The sequence below is a fragment of the Amaranthus tricolor genome, chromosome 15, assembly GCF_026212465.1.
Source record: "Amaranthus tricolor cultivar Red isolate AtriRed21 chromosome 15, ASM2621246v1, whole genome shotgun sequence".
Classification (NCBI taxonomy): Eukaryota; Viridiplantae; Streptophyta; class Magnoliopsida; order Caryophyllales; family Amaranthaceae; genus Amaranthus; species Amaranthus tricolor.
The window spans coordinates 9,153,391-9,170,005 of record NC_080061.1 but is presented as its reverse complement, the minus strand read 5'-3'; the positions used below and the strand labels follow the sequence as shown (position 1 = coordinate 9,170,005).

The 16,615-nt window shown below is 34.7% G+C and overlaps 2 protein-coding genes across 3 annotated transcripts; one reads left to right on the top strand and one right to left on the bottom strand.

The window, feature by feature from the left end:
• The first annotated feature begins 10,942 nt into the window (after positions 1-10,942).
• On the top strand, positions 10,943-13,451 carry LOC130801574 (transcription termination factor MTERF5, chloroplastic-like). 2 transcript variants are annotated; one of them, XM_057665448.1, is made up of 2 exons: positions 10,943-12,470; positions 13,160-13,451. In XM_057665448.1, exon 1 carries the CDS (start codon positions 11,240-11,242, stop codon positions 12,440-12,442), a length of 1,203 nt encoding a protein of 400 aa, XP_057521431.1. In that variant the 5' UTR covers positions 10,943-11,239; the 3' UTR covers positions 12,443-12,470; positions 13,160-13,451. The 2 variants fall into 2 exon arrangements, with proteins under 2 accessions (XP_057521431.1, XP_057521430.1); XM_057665447.1 differs by having other exon boundaries at positions 10,951-12,470; positions 12,650-13,451.
• Positions 13,452-14,978: 1,527 nt separating this feature from the next.
• Positions 14,979-15,676, bottom strand: LOC130801573 (uncharacterized). The gene has a single exon (XM_057665446.1). The coding sequence runs from the start codon at positions 15,579-15,581 to the stop codon at positions 15,111-15,113; it is 471 nt and encodes a 156-aa protein (XP_057521429.1). The 5' UTR covers positions 15,582-15,676; the 3' UTR covers positions 14,979-15,110.
• Between the last annotated feature and the right edge of the window lie 939 nt (positions 15,677-16,615).

Genomic DNA, 16,615 nt, shown 5'->3' with positions numbered 1-16,615 from the left:
ACCTATCTTAATTTCAAAAAAAAAAATGAATGGGAAGTTGAATGGATGGCCGGCCATATGGAGTAAGGATGGGAGTTTAGTAACTTCTTAGGAATATTGAAAGATTTAGGAGTTATTGCCTTCTATAAGTATTGCCTTAATTTTCCTTAATTGCCTTATTCCCTCCATCTCCTAATTTTGGTGCTCGTGGGAAGTTAAGCCCGCGTTTCATTGGCCCCTATGATATTGTGGAGCGGATTGGAAGGTTAGCTTACCGGTTAGCGTTACCTAATGCGCTGGGTAAGGTTCATGACGTTTTTCATATCTCCCAGTTAAAACGTTATGTTGCGGCTTCTTCGCATGTCTTAGACCCGGAACCGTTAGAACTTCATGAAAGCCTCACCTATGAAGAGCAACCTGTTCAGATTTTAGATAGAAAGGTTCGCAGTACTCGGCAAAAAGATGTTGCAATAGTTAAGGTTCTATGGTCCAATCATCGGTCACAAGAGGCAACTTGGGAAACAGAAGCTTCAATGCGAGAGAAGTATACGTATCTTTTTCCTCAGGTTAGTAAGTTACGGGCACGTAACTTTTTAAGGGGGGTAGGAAGCGGTAGAATTTTGCGCGCTTTGAGTTGTTTTGATCTGTTTCTTTTGTTGTGTGCTTGTTTTATCGTTTTTATGTGTGTGATTTTTGTGTGTTTTGTGTTTGTACGTTGAGGTTTTGGGGTCAAAACCTTTTTAAGGGGGGTAGTCTGTAACACCCCGATATTTTCCGATATATTAAATGGTTTGCTAGTAATATTATTATTATTATTCTTTTTAGAAGAATATATTATTTATTAAATTATATTAAATTATTTATTTTGTTAGTAGGTTAGATCATGAGACTTCAACTTTTTAGGCAATTTAAACCATTTTAAGTCCAAACCTTTTTCCTAACCTATCTTAATTTCAAAAAAAAAATGAATGGGAAGTTGAATGGATGGCCGGCCATATGGAGTAAGGATGGGAGTTTAGTAACTTCTTAGGAATATTGAAAGATTTAGGAGTTGTTGCCTTCCATAAGTATTGCCTTAATTTTCCTTAATTGCCTTATTCCCTCCATCTCCTAATTTTGGTGCTCGTGGGAAGTTAAGCCCGCGTTTCATTGGCCCCTATGATATTGTGGAGCGGATTGGAAGGTTAGCTTACCGGTTAGCGTTACCTAATGCGCTGGGTAAGGTTCATGACGTTTTTCATATCTCCCAGTTAAAACGTTATGTTGCGGCTTCTTCGCATGTCTTAGACCCGGAACCGTTAGAACTTCATGAAAGCCTCACCTATGAAGAGCAACCTGTTCAGATTTTAGATAGAAAGGTTCGCAGTACTCGGCGAAAAGATGTTGCAATGGTTAAGGTTCTATGGTCCAATCATCGGTCACAAGAGGCAACTTGGGAAACAGAAGCTTCAATGCGAGAGAAGTATACGTATCTTTTTCCTCAGGTTAGTAAGTTACGGGCACGTAACTTTTTAAGGGGGATAGGAAGCGGTAGAATTTTGCGCGCTTTGAGTTGTTTTGATCTGTTTCTTTTGTTGTGTGCTTGTTTTGTCGTTTTTATGTGCGTGATTTTTGTGTGTTTTGTGTTTGTACGTTGAGGTTTTGGGGTCAAAACCTTTTTAAGGGGGTAGTCTGTAACACCCCGATATTTTCCGATATATTAAATGGTTTGCTAGTAATATTATTATTATTATTCTTTTTAGAAGAATATATTATTTATTAAATTATATTAAATTATTTATTTTGTTAGTAGGTTAGATCATGAGACTTCAACTTTTTAGGCAATTTAAACCATTTTAAGTCTAAACCTTTTTCCTAACCTATCTTAATTTCAAAAAAAAAAATGAATGGGAAGTTGAATGGATGGCCGGCCATATGGAGTAAGGATGGGAGTTTAGTAACTTCTTAGGAATATTGAAAGATTTAGGAGTTATTGCCTTCTATAAGTATTGCCTTAATTTTCCTTAATTGCCTTATTCCCTCCATCTCCTAATTTTGGTGCTCGTGGGAAGTTAAGCCCGCGTTTCATTGGCCCCTATGATATTGTGGAGCGGATTGGAAGGTTAGCTTACCGGTTAGCGTTACCTAATGCGCTGGGTAAGGTTCATGACGTTTTTCATATCTCCCAGTTAAAACGTTATGTTGCGGCTTCTTCGCATGTCTAAGACCCGGAACCGTTAGAACTTCATGAAAGCCTCACCTATGAAGAGCAACCTGTTCAGATTTTAGATAGAAAGGTTCGCAGTACTCGGCGAAAAGATGTTGCAATGGTTAAGGTTCTATGGTCCAATCATCGGTCACAAGAGGCAACTTGGGAAACAGAAGCTTCAATGCGAGAGAAGTATACGTATCTTTTTCCTCAGGTTAGTAAGTTACGGGGACGTAACTTTTTAAGGGGGGTAGGAAGCGGTAGAATTTTGCGCGCTTTGAGTTGTTTTGATCTGTTTCTTTTGTTGTGTGCTTGTTTTGTCGTTTTTATGTGCGTGATTTTTGTGTGTTTTGTGTTTGTACGTTGAGGTTTTGGGGTCAAAACCTTTTTAAGGGGGGTAGTCTGTAACACCCCGATATTTTCCGATATATTAAATGGTTTGCTAGTAATATTATTATTATTATTCTTTTTAGAAGAATATATTATTTATTAAATTATATTAAATTATTTATTTTGTTAGTAGGTTAGATCATGAGACTTCAACTTTTTAGGCAATTTAAACCATTTTAAGTCTAAACCTTTTTCCTAACCTATCTTAATTTCAAAAAAAAAAAATGAATGGGAAGTTGAATGGATGGCCGGCCATATGGAGTAAGGATGGGAGTTTAGTAACTTCTTAGGAATATTGAAAGATTTAGGAGTTATTGCCTTCTATAAGTATTGCCTTAATTTTCCTTAATTGCCTTATTCCCTCCATCTCCTAATTTTGGTGCTCGTGGGAAGTTAAGCCCGCGTTTCATTGGCCCCTATGATATTGTGGAGCGGATTGGAAGGTTAGCTTACCGGTTAGCGTTACCTAATGCGCTGGGTAAGGTTCATGACGTTTTTCATATCTCCCAGTTAAAACGTTATGTTGCGGCTTCTTCGCATGTCTAAGACCCGGAACCGTTAGAACTTCATGAAAGCCTCACCTATGAAGAGCAACCTGTTCAGATTTTAGATAGAAAGGTTCGCAGTACTCGGCGAAAAGATGTTGCAATGGTTAAGGTTCTATGGTCCAATCATCGGTCACAAGAGGCAACTTGGGAAACAGAAGCTTCAATGCGAGAGAAGTATACGTATCTTTTTCCTCAGGTTAGTAAGTTACGGGGACGTAACTTTTTAAGGGGGTAGGAAGCGGTAGAATTTTGCGCGCTTTGAGTTGTTTTGATCTGTTTCTTTTGTTGTGTGCTTGTTTTGTCGTTTTTATGTGCGTGATTTTTGTGTGTTTTGTGTTTGTACGTTGAGGTTTTGGGGTCAAAACCTTTTTAAGGGGGGTAGTCTGTAACACCCCGATATTTTCCGATATATTAAATGGTTTGCTAGTAATATTATTATTATTATTCTTTTTAGAAGAATATATTATTTATTAAATTATATTAAATTATTTATTTTGTTAGTAGGTTAGATCATGAGACTTTAACTTTTTAGGCAATTTAAACCATTTTAAGTCCAAACCTTTTTCCTAACCTATCTTAATTTAAAAAAAAAATGAATGGGAAGTTGAATGGATGGCCGGCCATATGGAGTAAGGATGGGAGTTTAGTAACTTCTTAGGAATATTGAAAGATTTAGGAGTTGTTGCCTTCCATAAGTATTGCCTTAATTTTCCTTAATTGCCTTATTCCCTCCATCTCCTAATTTTGGTGCTCGTGGGAAGTTAAGCCCGCGTTTCATTGGCCCCTATGATATTGTGGAGCGGATTGGAAGGTTAGCTTACCGGTTAGCGTTACCTAATGCGCTGGGTAAGGTTCATGACGTTTTTCATATCTCCAAGTTAAAACGTTATGTTGCGGCTTCTTCGCATGTCTTAGACCCGGAACCGTTAGAACTTCATGAAAGCCTCACCTATGAAGAGCAACCTGTTCAGATTTTAGATAGAAAGGTTCGCAGTACTCGGCGAAAAGATGTTGCAATGGTTAAGGTTCTATGGTCCAATCATCGGTCACAAGAGGCAACTTGAGAAACAGAAGCTTCAATGCGAGAGAAGTATACGTATCTTTTTCCTCAGGTTAGTAAGTTACGGGGACGTAACTTTTTAAGGGGGGTAGGAAGCGGTAGAATTTTGCGCGCTTTGAGTTGTTTTGATCTGTTTCTTTTGTTGTGTGCTTGTTTTGTCGTTTTTATGTGTGTGATTTTTGTGTGTTTTGTGTTTGTACGTTGAGGTTTTGGGGTCAAAACCTTTTTAAGGGGGGTAGTCTGTAACACCCCGATATTTTCCGATATATTAAATGGTTTGCTAGTAATATTATTATTATTATTCTTTTTAGAAGAATATATTATTTATTAAATTATATTAAATTATTTATTTTGTTAGTAGGTTAGATCATGAGACTTCAACTTTTTAGGCAATTTAAACCATTTTAAGTCCAAACCTTTTTCCTAACCTATCTTAATTTCAAAAAAAAAATGAATGGGAAGTTGAATGGATGGCCGGCCATATGGAGTAAGGATGGGAGTTTAGTAACTTCTTAGGAATATTGAAAGATTTAGGAGTTATTGCCTTCTATAAGTATTGCCTTAATTTTCCTTAATTGCCTTATTCCCTCCATCTCCTAATTTTGGTGCTCGTGGGAAGTTAAGCCCGCGTTTCATTGGCCCCTATGATATTGTGGAGCGGATTGGAAGGTTAGCTTACCGGTTAGCGTTACCTAATGCGCTGGGTAAGGTTCATGACGTTTTTCATATCTCCCAGTTAAAACGTTATGTTGCAGCTTCTTCGCATGTCTTAGACCCGGAACCGTTAGAACTTCATGAAAGCCTCACCTATGAAGAGCAACCTGTTCAGATTTTAGATAGAAAGGTTCGCAGTACTCGGCGAAAAGATGTTGCAATGGTTAAGGTTCTATGGTCCAATCATCGGTCACAAGAGGCAACTTGGGAAACAGAAGCTTCAATGCGAGAGAAGTATACGTATCTTTTTCCTCAGGTTAGTAAGTTACGGGGACGTAACTTTTTAAGGGGGGTAGGAAGCGGTAGAATTTTGCGCGCTTTGAGTTGTTTTGATCTGTTTCTTTTGTTGTGTGCTTGTTTTGTCATTTTTATGTGTGTGATTTTTGTGTGTTTTGTGTTTGTACGTTGAGGTTTTGGGGTCAAAACCTTTTTAAGGGGGGTAGTCTGTAACACCCCGATATTTTCCGATATATTAAATGGTTTGCTAGTAATATTATTATTATTATTATTCTTTTTAGAAGAATATATTATTTATTAAATTATATTAAATTATTTATTTTGTTAGTAGGTTAGATCATGAGACTTCAACTTTTTAGGCAATTTAAACCATTTTAAGTCCAAACCTTTTTCCTAACCTATCTTAATTTCAAAAAAAAAATGAATGGGAAGTTGAATGGATGGCCGGCCATATGGAGTAAGGATGGGAGTTTAGTAACTTCTTAGGAATATTGAAAGATTTAGGAGTTATCTCCTTCCATAAGTATTGCCTTAATTTTCCTTAATTGCCTTATTCCCTCCATCTCCTAATTTTGGTGCTCGTGGGAAGTTAAGCCCGCGTTTCATTGGCCCCTATGATATTGTGGAGCGGATTGGAAGGTTAGCTTACCGGTTAGCGTTACCTAATGCGCTGGGTAAGGTTAATGACGTTTTTCATATCTCCCAGTTAAAACGTTATGTTGCGGCTTCTTCGCATGTCTTAGACTCAGAACCGTTAGAACTTCATGAAAGCCTCACCTATGAAGAGCAACCTGTTCAGATTTTAGATATAAAGGTTCGCAGTACTCGGCGAAAAGATGTTGCAATGGTTAATGTTCTATGGTCCAATCATCGGTCACAAGAGGCAACTTGGGAAACAGAAGCTTCAATGCGAGAGAAGTATACGTATCTTTTTCCTCAGGTTAGTAAGTTACGGGGACGTAACTTTTTAAGGGGGGTAGGAAGCGGTAGAATTTTGCGCGCTTTGAGTTGTTTTGATCTGTTTCTTTTGTTGTGTGCTTGTTTTGTCGTTTTTATGTGTGTGATTTTTGTGTGCTTTGTGTTTGTACGTTGAGGTTTTGGGGTCAAAACCTTTTTAAGGGGGGTAGTCTGTAACACCCCGATATTTTCCGATATATTAAATGGTTTGCTAGTAATATTATTATTATTATTATTCTTTTTAGAAGAATATATTATTTATTAAATTATATTAAATTATTTATTTTGTTAGTAGGTTAGATCATGAGACTTCAACTTTTTAGGCAATTTAAACCATTTTAAGTCCAAACCTTTTTCCTAACCTATCTTAATTTCAAAAAAAAAAATGAATGGGAAGTTGAATGGATGGCCGGCCATATGGAGTAAGGATGGGAGTTTAGTAACTTCTTAGGAATATTGAAAGATTTAGGAGTTATTGCCTTCCATAAGTATTGCCTTAATTTTCCTTAATTGCCTTATTCCCTCCATCTCCTAATTTTCCTTACATCCTTTCATTCCAAGCCATTGCAAGTAAGAAAACACTCCCAAAACCCTCAAAAAACCTCACGCCTAATCCTCCATTGATTCATCAATTTTGGTGTTTTATTCTTGAGCAATTGTGAGTAATTCTTAATCTAGTTTTTATTTTTAAGTTTAATTTAAATTTCTATGATTTTTTTATGTGTGTTATTTTGTAGTTATGATTTGTTCATGATTTAAAAATTCATGTGTGATAGTATGATGTATTTTCTATCTAAATTAATGTATGTTTTTTTTAGGGATTTGGATATGTTTACATATGTGTGAAGAAATTGTTTGATGGATGATTGAAAATATATATATATATATATATATATATATATATATATATATATATATATATATATATATATATATATATATATATATATATATATATATATAAATGGATGTTCATAGAAAAAAAAAATGTATGTGGTGTTAAGAATTTATTTATTTATTTTTATTGATTAGTAGAAGGGATTTATAATGTTGGTAGAAAAAAAAATATACATGTAAATATGTGATGTGTATGTGTGTATACAATTGTGTAAAAAGAATTATAAAAAATAATAATAATTCATTAAAATTTATTTTTATGTAAATTTTGTTGTTTAGATTTAATAGGAAATAAAGCATTGATATTTATATTTTTGTGATAAAAAAAATGGAATGACAAAATCCCGTAGGTTTTGAAAATGGTGAAAAAATGTGTTTTTGGAACATTTTTTGGCTTTGAAATTAAGTTAAAAATACTTATACTATGTTATAAATTATGAAAATTGGTACCCGGGGGTTTTGACGCCTTCCGGACGCAACGGTGAAGTCAGATTTTTAATTTGACAGTTTTAAGTTGAGTTTCTGGACAGATTGTATAGGCTGTCCTGTTTTGCGTATTTACCATGTTATAGTATGTGATGGATGTTCATGTTGTGTGTAGTATTCTAGGTATGGATGTGATTGTATATGTGTGTTATGGATGATTTGAGGAAAATGTGTATGTGTGCTTATTTCCCGAATACGATTGAACCTTGTAGGAAGTCGATTCGTGACCGGGAATTGATTAAGACGCTTGTGAGTTGGTTATCTTGCTTAAGGTATGTACACGCAGCGTGGTTCGCATTAGTCCGATGTATCATATAATAATGGTATACAAAAGTAAAGCATGGATATATAGTACGGATAATGTTATCTTTCGAATCAATAATTTTTATACATTGTTTTGATAAGCAGAGGTAGTATGACCTCACTAACTTTAAAGTGGACGTAGTATGACGTCAATTGGTGGAAATGAATTACTCGCGGTATATGAGGGCATTATGAGCCACCGCGGGGGTATGCATACTTAACCATAGGCACCGAAGTAAGGCGAGTGTCTATGGTAGAGACTTGCTTAGGGGTTAGCTCCCCCTAATGTATTGTCTCACTTATGGAGTTTGGAGTGTACCGGCAGTATGGCTGGATAGTACAACAGTATGGCTGACTAATCTTTACATGAAAATAATTATTCTTAATAAGCATGATCGAAGCGTACGGTGCTGTGAATTGTCAGCTATTAAATTAAAACTTTCTCTTGTGTTATTATTTATTTGGTATGCGACGTTTGTTGACGTGTACTTTTGGTCTTAACGACCCTGCGATGATGTTGTTTCCTATCTGGGCAATGACTAGCAGTAAGTTAAGTTGCAGGTCTGGAGAGTGAGGATTGACCCTCGAAGAAATAAATCCTTAGAATATAGAAGTTTGATAAGAAATAAATCATTAGAATTTCTAGTTAAGTTTGAAGAACATTTGGTTTTTATGAGGCGATTTTCGTTCTCAAGTTGTAATAAGTAGATTTAACTTTTCGTTCTTATCTGCTGCTAAGAATTCCTTATTATCTAGTAGTTCTTAATAACGCTAATAAAACTCGATCCGCAAGCTTCCCTTAATTTCAAATCCGTTTTTAACTGCCTTCTAACATCCTGGTTTGACTCGGACGATATATACTTGTTTTTAAAAGGTCATCTTCTCTTTTCGTACGATCCGAGTTATTCCGAGATGTTACATACTTTCTAGGGATTGAAGTTCTCAGATCAAACAAAGGAATCTTCATATCCCAGACGAAGTATGTTTTAGACCTGTTAGCTGAAACAGGGATGCTGGACTGCAAGCCCGTTGAGACACCAATTATGATGAACCATGGACTTCAGATGATTGAAGGAGGGAAACTGGTTGATCGAATGCAGTATCAACGCATGGTAGGAAAATTAATCTACTTAGCTCACACAAGGACTGATATTGCACACGCAGTAGGAGTAGTTAGCCGATTCATGCACAGACCGTAGGTTCAGCATAAGGACGCAGTTTATAGGATTCTCAAGTACCTCGAACGATGCCCTGGAAAGGGAATCTTATATCAGAAGAATGCTCACCTTAATCTTGTGGCATATACAAACGCTGACTTGGCAGGAGACAGAGACGATAGGAAGTCAACATCAAGCTACTTTACGCTATTAGAAGGAAATCTAGTCACTTGGAGAAGCAAGAAACAAAAGGTGGTTGCTATGTCCAGTGCAGAAGCTGAATTCAGGGGTGTAGCAAAGGGAATCACAGAAGTTCTATGGCTGAGAAAGTTACTAACTGAACTGGGGTTTACCCCTACGAGGAGTTGTGAGCTATACAGTGATAATCAAGCGGTTATCAACATTTCAGAAAACCCAGTTCAACACGATCGCACAAAACATGTAGAAGTCGACAGACATTTTATAAAGGAGAAACTAGAAGCACAGGTGATCAAACTTCCACATGTCAAGTCAAAAGATCAACTAGCGGATATTCTTACAAAGGCAGTTGGATAGTTTTACGCAAGTTGGGTGTTGGTGACCCGATGACCCAACTTGAGGGGGAGTGTTAGATTATGAAAATAAACATATCCAGTATATTTTAATTAGGGTTAGTGTAGAAGTTACTTATTACAGCAGTTACATAATAAGTGTCGGTTACTTAGAAAGAGCAGTTATGTAATAGTGTGGCAGTTATGTAGTGCACTTGTATAAAACAAAACTCTATGATTGAATGAAGAACAGTGATTCAGGAAATAAACTCTCAAAATCGATATTAAACCAGAAATCATTCGCAGCGTGAAAGGAGGCTTTGAAAGACAACGTGTTGTTGGTTGGATAAAGACAGTGGGAGTTTATTGGAGCATTTTTTTGAGATAAAATATTTTTACGATCTGATTCAATTTTAACATTTTACTTTCATGAAAAAAATTAAAGACTAATTGGTTCGATAAATTATTATTTTTATATTGTTGTGTTACATTAAAAGAATAATTTGGGTAAAATGATTAGAAAAATAATTTTTTAATTCTTGGGTTATTGTAGAAAAATTATGAAAATGTTAGATTATTCTAATTAATTTTTTAATTTTTTTATTTAATTATTAAATACTCTTTATTTACTGTATGTTTAGATAGTCAAAACTTTTGTTTACTTTTAATATAATAATTTTAACTAAAAATATAATATAAGTTACTAACATCTAATCAATACTTTATCAATAATTTACATAAGAGAATAGTACAAAAACAATATAAATTTAGCATGTCTATATGTCTTTTTTCATTAATTACAAATATAAATTTATCATGTCCTTACATGTTTTTTTACATTTATTTAAAAAAATATTTTTTATATTAATCAGCTTTTATCTATCAGGTAAATTTTATAAAACACTCTTAAATAACCAGCTTACAAATCAATTAGTCAAATTAGTTCATAACATAAGTATTTAAATCAGCTCCAACTATCAACTATCAGTCATTTGTCAAACACACCCTATAACAAATGTTTGTTAAAAATATAAAATATGTATTTATATTTTTAACAAATATACTCAATAAATGAATCTATTTAAAAATAAAGGATATTTGAATTTATTTGCAATGAAACGAACAAAGATTGAATTATTATGGACAATTTTACTTTAGTTATATCAATATTTATATTTGAGTAATTTATCTCAAAATCATGCAATAATTATCAAATAATACCCCATTTATTTAAAACAAAATAAATTTATTAATTGATCCAATGAATGTATCCTATCGTTTTCCTTAAAAAAAACTTAAACTTAATTCTTTACCCAATTAATTTAGTTCAAGTTTAATTTAGTACCTCAAATTTATTACTAATATCTCATTTATTTTATACACTTTATTCAATACAATTATTCAATCTTTAATATCTTTAACTGGGCATAATTAAAATTATAAAAAATTTATATAAAAAATTAGCGTTTAAAAAGTGAATGACACGCTACCGGTGAATTTGAGGGAGTACATCACATGCTAGTCTAACCAAGGTCAATAAGGATCCTCCATAACCCAACCTTGATTTATGTGCTGGGGATTGAGCATTTGACTCCTGAGAGGGCGCCTCACCGTGGAGCAGCAAGAACCCGCCCGTCCGCCGCCCTGTTTGGTGCACCTACCATTTCCGACGCGCCTCCCAGCATCCTACACTCTCATTGTAGTCTCAGGTGCTTCCAGTCCCTGTAATGTACTTAGCTTTTTACCCTTTCTCTTGATTCTATATTTATTGTGTTGTACAAGTCAAAGTTTTCATGGCAAATCTTCCTTTTAGAAGATTAGTCTTCTATCTCCATAAACGATTTTACAATGCTCCCTCATCTTCCAAAACCCTTAAAAGTTCGTCAATTAAGGATAATAGAATGACTGAAACTAGAAATAATAGACAAATTAATACTATTAATTGTTCTAATTCAACCTCAAATCAATCTTTTTGTGTTGAATACCTTACTAATTCATGTGGGCTTTCTTTACATTCAGCTATTTCGATATCTAAAAAGGTTAAGTTGGAAGACAAGAACAAACCACACTTTGATTCTGTTGTTTCATTTTTCAAATCCCATAACTTTTCTGATGCCCATATTGTTCAACTAATTGAAAAGCACCCTGCTGTTCTTCATTGTAAAATTGGAACTAATGTTGAGCCGAAGATTCAATTTCTTCTTGAAAGTGGATTCCAGGGTTTGCTTCTTCCAGAATTTGTTGTTTCTGCCCCTGATATTTTTGGTAGGAGTTTAAATAATCAATTGAGGCCAATGATGACATTACTTAAGAAAATAATAAGTTGCCCTGAAAAGATACTATTGGCTGTTAGGCGCGGGAAACGGATTGTAAGTGCCGATAACGAACAAGTGCAACAAAACTTGGATTACTTGATTGAACAAGGGGTATCCAAGCAAAGAGTTGAGGCGCTGCTTGTTTGGCAGCCTGGTTGCACGTCTCTAGATACTTCCAGAGTGAAGTATGGAGTTGAAAAGCTGAAAACAATGGGTATTTTGCCATCTAATACAATGTATGTACATACCCTTCGCGTGATCTTGTATATGACCAAGTTTTCTTGGGAGAGGAAATTGAAGGTTTTTGAGAATTTAGGGTGGTCTTATGATGATTTTATATCAAGTTTTAAAAAGAATCCATATTGTTTGGGTTATTCTGAGGAGAAACTTAAACAATCTGTGGATTATTTTGTGAACACCGTGAAGCTTGATAGGGAAATTATTGTTGCTAATCCTCAGTTGCTTGGATATTCACTTAAGAAAAGGATAGTTCCTAGGTACATTATATGGAAGGTTTTGGAAGAGAGGAACCTGAATCCTTCAAAGCTCGTTTGGATGTTTTATATATCGGAAAAGGTCTTTCTTGAGCGATATGTTGCTAGGTATTTTGATACGAATCCAGATCTCTTGCGAATCTATCAGACCAGCAAGGAGAAGCCCATCACCTACCAGTCTTGTTAGAAAATGAATAGATTGCTCCTAATGGCAGGTTAGTTTTTTTGTTATATTTTTCATTTTGCGTTCTCTTTTTTGACAAATATTCAAGCAAACCATAGTTATTTGAAAGTTTTGATTCAGTCAAGCTTGTTTATCTTCGTCTTTTTACATACGTGTTGAGTTCTATTGGTTTAATTCAATTCTTTTAATTCTCATCTGTATGAAAAACAGTATTGCAAGGGTGATTGTAGCATCTTTGACAATTGTTACTTTTGCGATCCTTCTGCTTCTGGTTGATGTTTTTCATGGGCCGCGTGGGGCTACGAGCTTGGTTAGTGAATGTTAATTTCAGGCATAGAATGTTCTACGCCTTGGATGAAAAAGGGGGAGGGGGTCGTGGGAAGGCAGTCCATGATTTTTGTTTCATTTGTTCTTTTATGAGAGGATAGCTCATAAATCAAAGCATTCTTTATGTGTGTTGCTGAACTTATTCAAACTGTATGAACTTTAAGTGATTACTCTTGCTAATGAAGCTTCTAATTTTATTTGCCATTGGCATGATGAAATAGGAGAGGATGAATATAAAACTATTTTGGGTATGTAATGTTATGTTTGTTTGTTTATACTTTTACTCAAGTCATGTATACGATTTCATTGCGGCCAGTTTCCTGCTTAGATTGATATCAGCTGTCAAGTAGTGTAGGCTACTGTTTGTTTTATCTCTTATGTCACATTTTTTAGTGCAAGGTTGGCTAAGGGAAGGGAAGGGAGCATCGAAACAAGGACCTGGGAAAAGTGATACATTCTACATCTGAAACAAGACGTGATTCTCTCTTATATAAGTACTTAAAATTGTGTTTTATTGGGCCTTAGTTGGATATGAGCAGGCTCTACTTATTTTTCTTGTGAGTTGTGACCTTTTATCAGGTATTGATGAGCTATTAGCATAATATACATAGAAAGTTAAAACAATAGATGTATTTCAGAAAATATATATTGTATTTTGCCTTTGTTTCCTGTTTCTCGGTGAAGATATATGACAAAACACTCTGAAATAACTAGCTTACAAATCAATTAGTCAAATCAGTTCACAAAATCAATTTTTAAAATCAGCTACCAATTATCAACTATCAGTCATTTGCCAAACACATTGTATAATTATTGAAATAAATCCACTTATTATTTATTATTATTATTTGTCAGATGAAAAAGCTATAACGAAGGTTTGTTAAAAATAAAAAATATGTATTTATATTTTTTACAAATATACTCAATAAATGGATTTATTAAAAATAAAGAATATTTGAATTTATTTGTAATGGAACGAACAAAGATTGAATTATTACGGACAATTTTGCCTTAGTTATATCAATATTTGAGTAATTTATCTCAAAATCATGCAATAATTATAAAATAATACTCCATTTATTTAAAAAAAAATAAAATTTAGTAATTGATCCAATGAATGTATTCTATCGTTTTCCTTTAAAAAAATTTAAACTTAATTCTTTACCCAATTAATTTAGTTCAAGTTAAATTTGGTACCTCAAATTTATTACTAATATCTCATTTACTTTATACACTCTATTCAATGCAATTATTTAATCTTTAATATTTCTAACTAGGCATAATTAAAATTATAAAAAGTTGTTATAAATAATACTTGCATTGAGACGAATCAAACAAGATTACACTTGACTTATGTTTTAACGAGTGATTTGCTTAATTGGTTTTGAAAAATAAATAATTTCCACCTTTGGTATTCTTTTAAACTTAATTCTCAAAATAGTGTTCATATAATAAAATAGTTTTACTAAGCTACATTTTTTTGGTTTGGTAATTCCCAACCTGCAAAAGGATAAAATTGTTTTGTCAAGCAAATATAGCGTTAAACAAACTTAAAAAATTCTACGAGTCTTACAGAAAGAGTAAAGTATCCAAAAAGAAATATTTCAACATACACTAGATTGGTCTCTCCAAGCTGTGCAAGGTATGTTGACAGGCAGTTGGTCGTTCTGTTGTCTGCTGGTCATGATGCAGGCTTCTGTCTTGCTTGAATGTTGCTGGGAGGTCTTTTATTGATTCCTCCTGATCTTCCCATGCTTTGATACTCATGTTTGGTCTAGATTGGAAGTGGCCTTCCTTAGTTTTCATGCCCAAGTCAGTAGGTTCAGCCATGTCCAGGTCAGTAGTAGGTTCAATGGTATTGATCCAATTATGCTCCTCATGGCTTATCTTAGATTGTGGGCTGTTCATAATTGGATCAGCTATCCTCTCACAAAAGAACAAATAAAACAAAAATCATGGACTGCCTTCCCACGACCCCCTCCCCCCATTTCATCCAAGGCGTAGAACATTCTATGCCTGAAATTAACATTCACTAACCAAGCTAGTAGCCCCACGCGGCCCATGAAAAACATCAACCAGAAGCAGAAGGATCACAAAAGTAACAAATGTCAAAGATGCTACAATCACCCTTGCAATACTGTTTTTCATACAGATGAGAATTAAAAGAATTGAATTAAACCAACAGAACTCAACACCTATGTAAAAAGACGAAGATAAACAAGCTTGACTGAATCAACACTTTCAAATAACTATGGTTTGCTTGAATATTTGTCAAAAAAGAGAACGCAAAATGAAAAATATAACAAAAAAACTAACCTGCCATTAGGAGCAATCTATTCATTTTCTAACAAGACTGGTAGGTGATGGGCTTCTCCTTGCTGGTCTGATAGATTCGCAAAAGATTTGGATTCGTATCTAAATACCTAGCAACACATCGCTCAAGAAAGACCTTTTCCTGTATAGTAAACATCCAAATGAGCTTTGGAGGATTCAGATTCCTCTCTTCCAAAATCTTCCATATAATGTACCTAGGAACTATCCTTTTCTTAAGTGAAAATGCAAGCAACCGAGGATCCGCAATAATAATTTTCCTATCAAGCTTCACGGTGTTCACAAAATAATCCATAGATTGTTTAAGTTTCTCCTCAGAACAACACAAACAAAATTGATTCTTTTTAAAAGTTGATATAAAATCATCATAAGACCACCCTAAATTCTCAAAAACCTTCAATTTCCTCTCCCAAGAATTCTCAGTCAAAGACAAGAGTACGCGAAGGGTATGTACATACATTGGATTAGATGGCAAAATACCCATTGTTTTTAGCTTTTCAACTCCATACTTCACTCTGGAAGTATCTAGAGACGTGCAACCAGGCTGCCAAACAAGCAGCGCCTCAACTCTTTGCTTGGATACCCCTTGTTCAATCAATTATTAAATTTTGGAAGGTTTTGGAAGAGAGGAACCTGAATCCTCCAAAGCTCATTCGGATGTTTAATATGTCGGAAAAGGTCTTTCTTGAGCGATGTGTTGCTAGGTATTTTGATACGAATCCAGATCTTTTGCGAATCTATCAGACCAGTAAGGAGAAGCCCATCACTTAGCAGTGTTGTTAGAAAATGAATAGATTGCTCCTAATGGCAGGTTAGTTTTTTTGTTATATTTTTCATTTTGCGTTCTCTTTTTTGACAAATATTCAAGCAAACCATAGTTATTTGAAAGTGTTGATTCAGTCAAGCTTGTTTATCTTCGTCTTTTTACATACGTGTTGAGTTCTATTGGTTTAATTCAATTCTTTTAATTCTCATCTGTATGCAAAACAGTATTGCAAGGGTGCTTGTAGCATCTTTGACAATTGTTACTTTTGTGATCCTTCTGCTCCTGGTTGATGTTTTTCATGGGCCGCGTGGGGCTACGAGCTTGGTTAGTGAATGTTAATTTCAGGCATAGAATGTTCTACGCCTTGGATGAAAAGGGGGGAAAGGGTCGCGGGAAGGCAGTCCATGATTTTTGTTTCATTTGTTGAGTTCTATTTTGAACTCGTTGGTTATGATAGCCTTTATCGTCTATTTGTAGGGTATATTGGCAGTTGGACGTACACACATGACTCGAACCGACTTTAATATGAGATTTGCATAAATCAAACAATGTACATGTTAATTAAGCCCACAAAACCCTGAAAATTTCCCTACCCTGAACGCCATGCCTGCGAAACCGATGAAAATCAAAATGAACATCTTTAGTTGGAGTAGCCAGGTAATAGCTTATTGATTGAGGTTCATTATGTAGCTGTGATTGAATGTGGTTGGACAATTTTCGGCTTTACGCCCATTTTTAGTTTGGTTAATTGG

Coding starts and splice junctions, on each gene's coding strand:
- LOC130801574 (XM_057665448.1), top strand. CDS start 11,240: ATGGCAAATCTTCCTTTTAGAAGATTAGTCTTCTATCTCCATAAACGA.
- LOC130801573 (XM_057665446.1), bottom strand. CDS start 15,581: ATGGGTATTTTGCCATCTAATCCAATGTATGTACATACCCTTCGCGTA.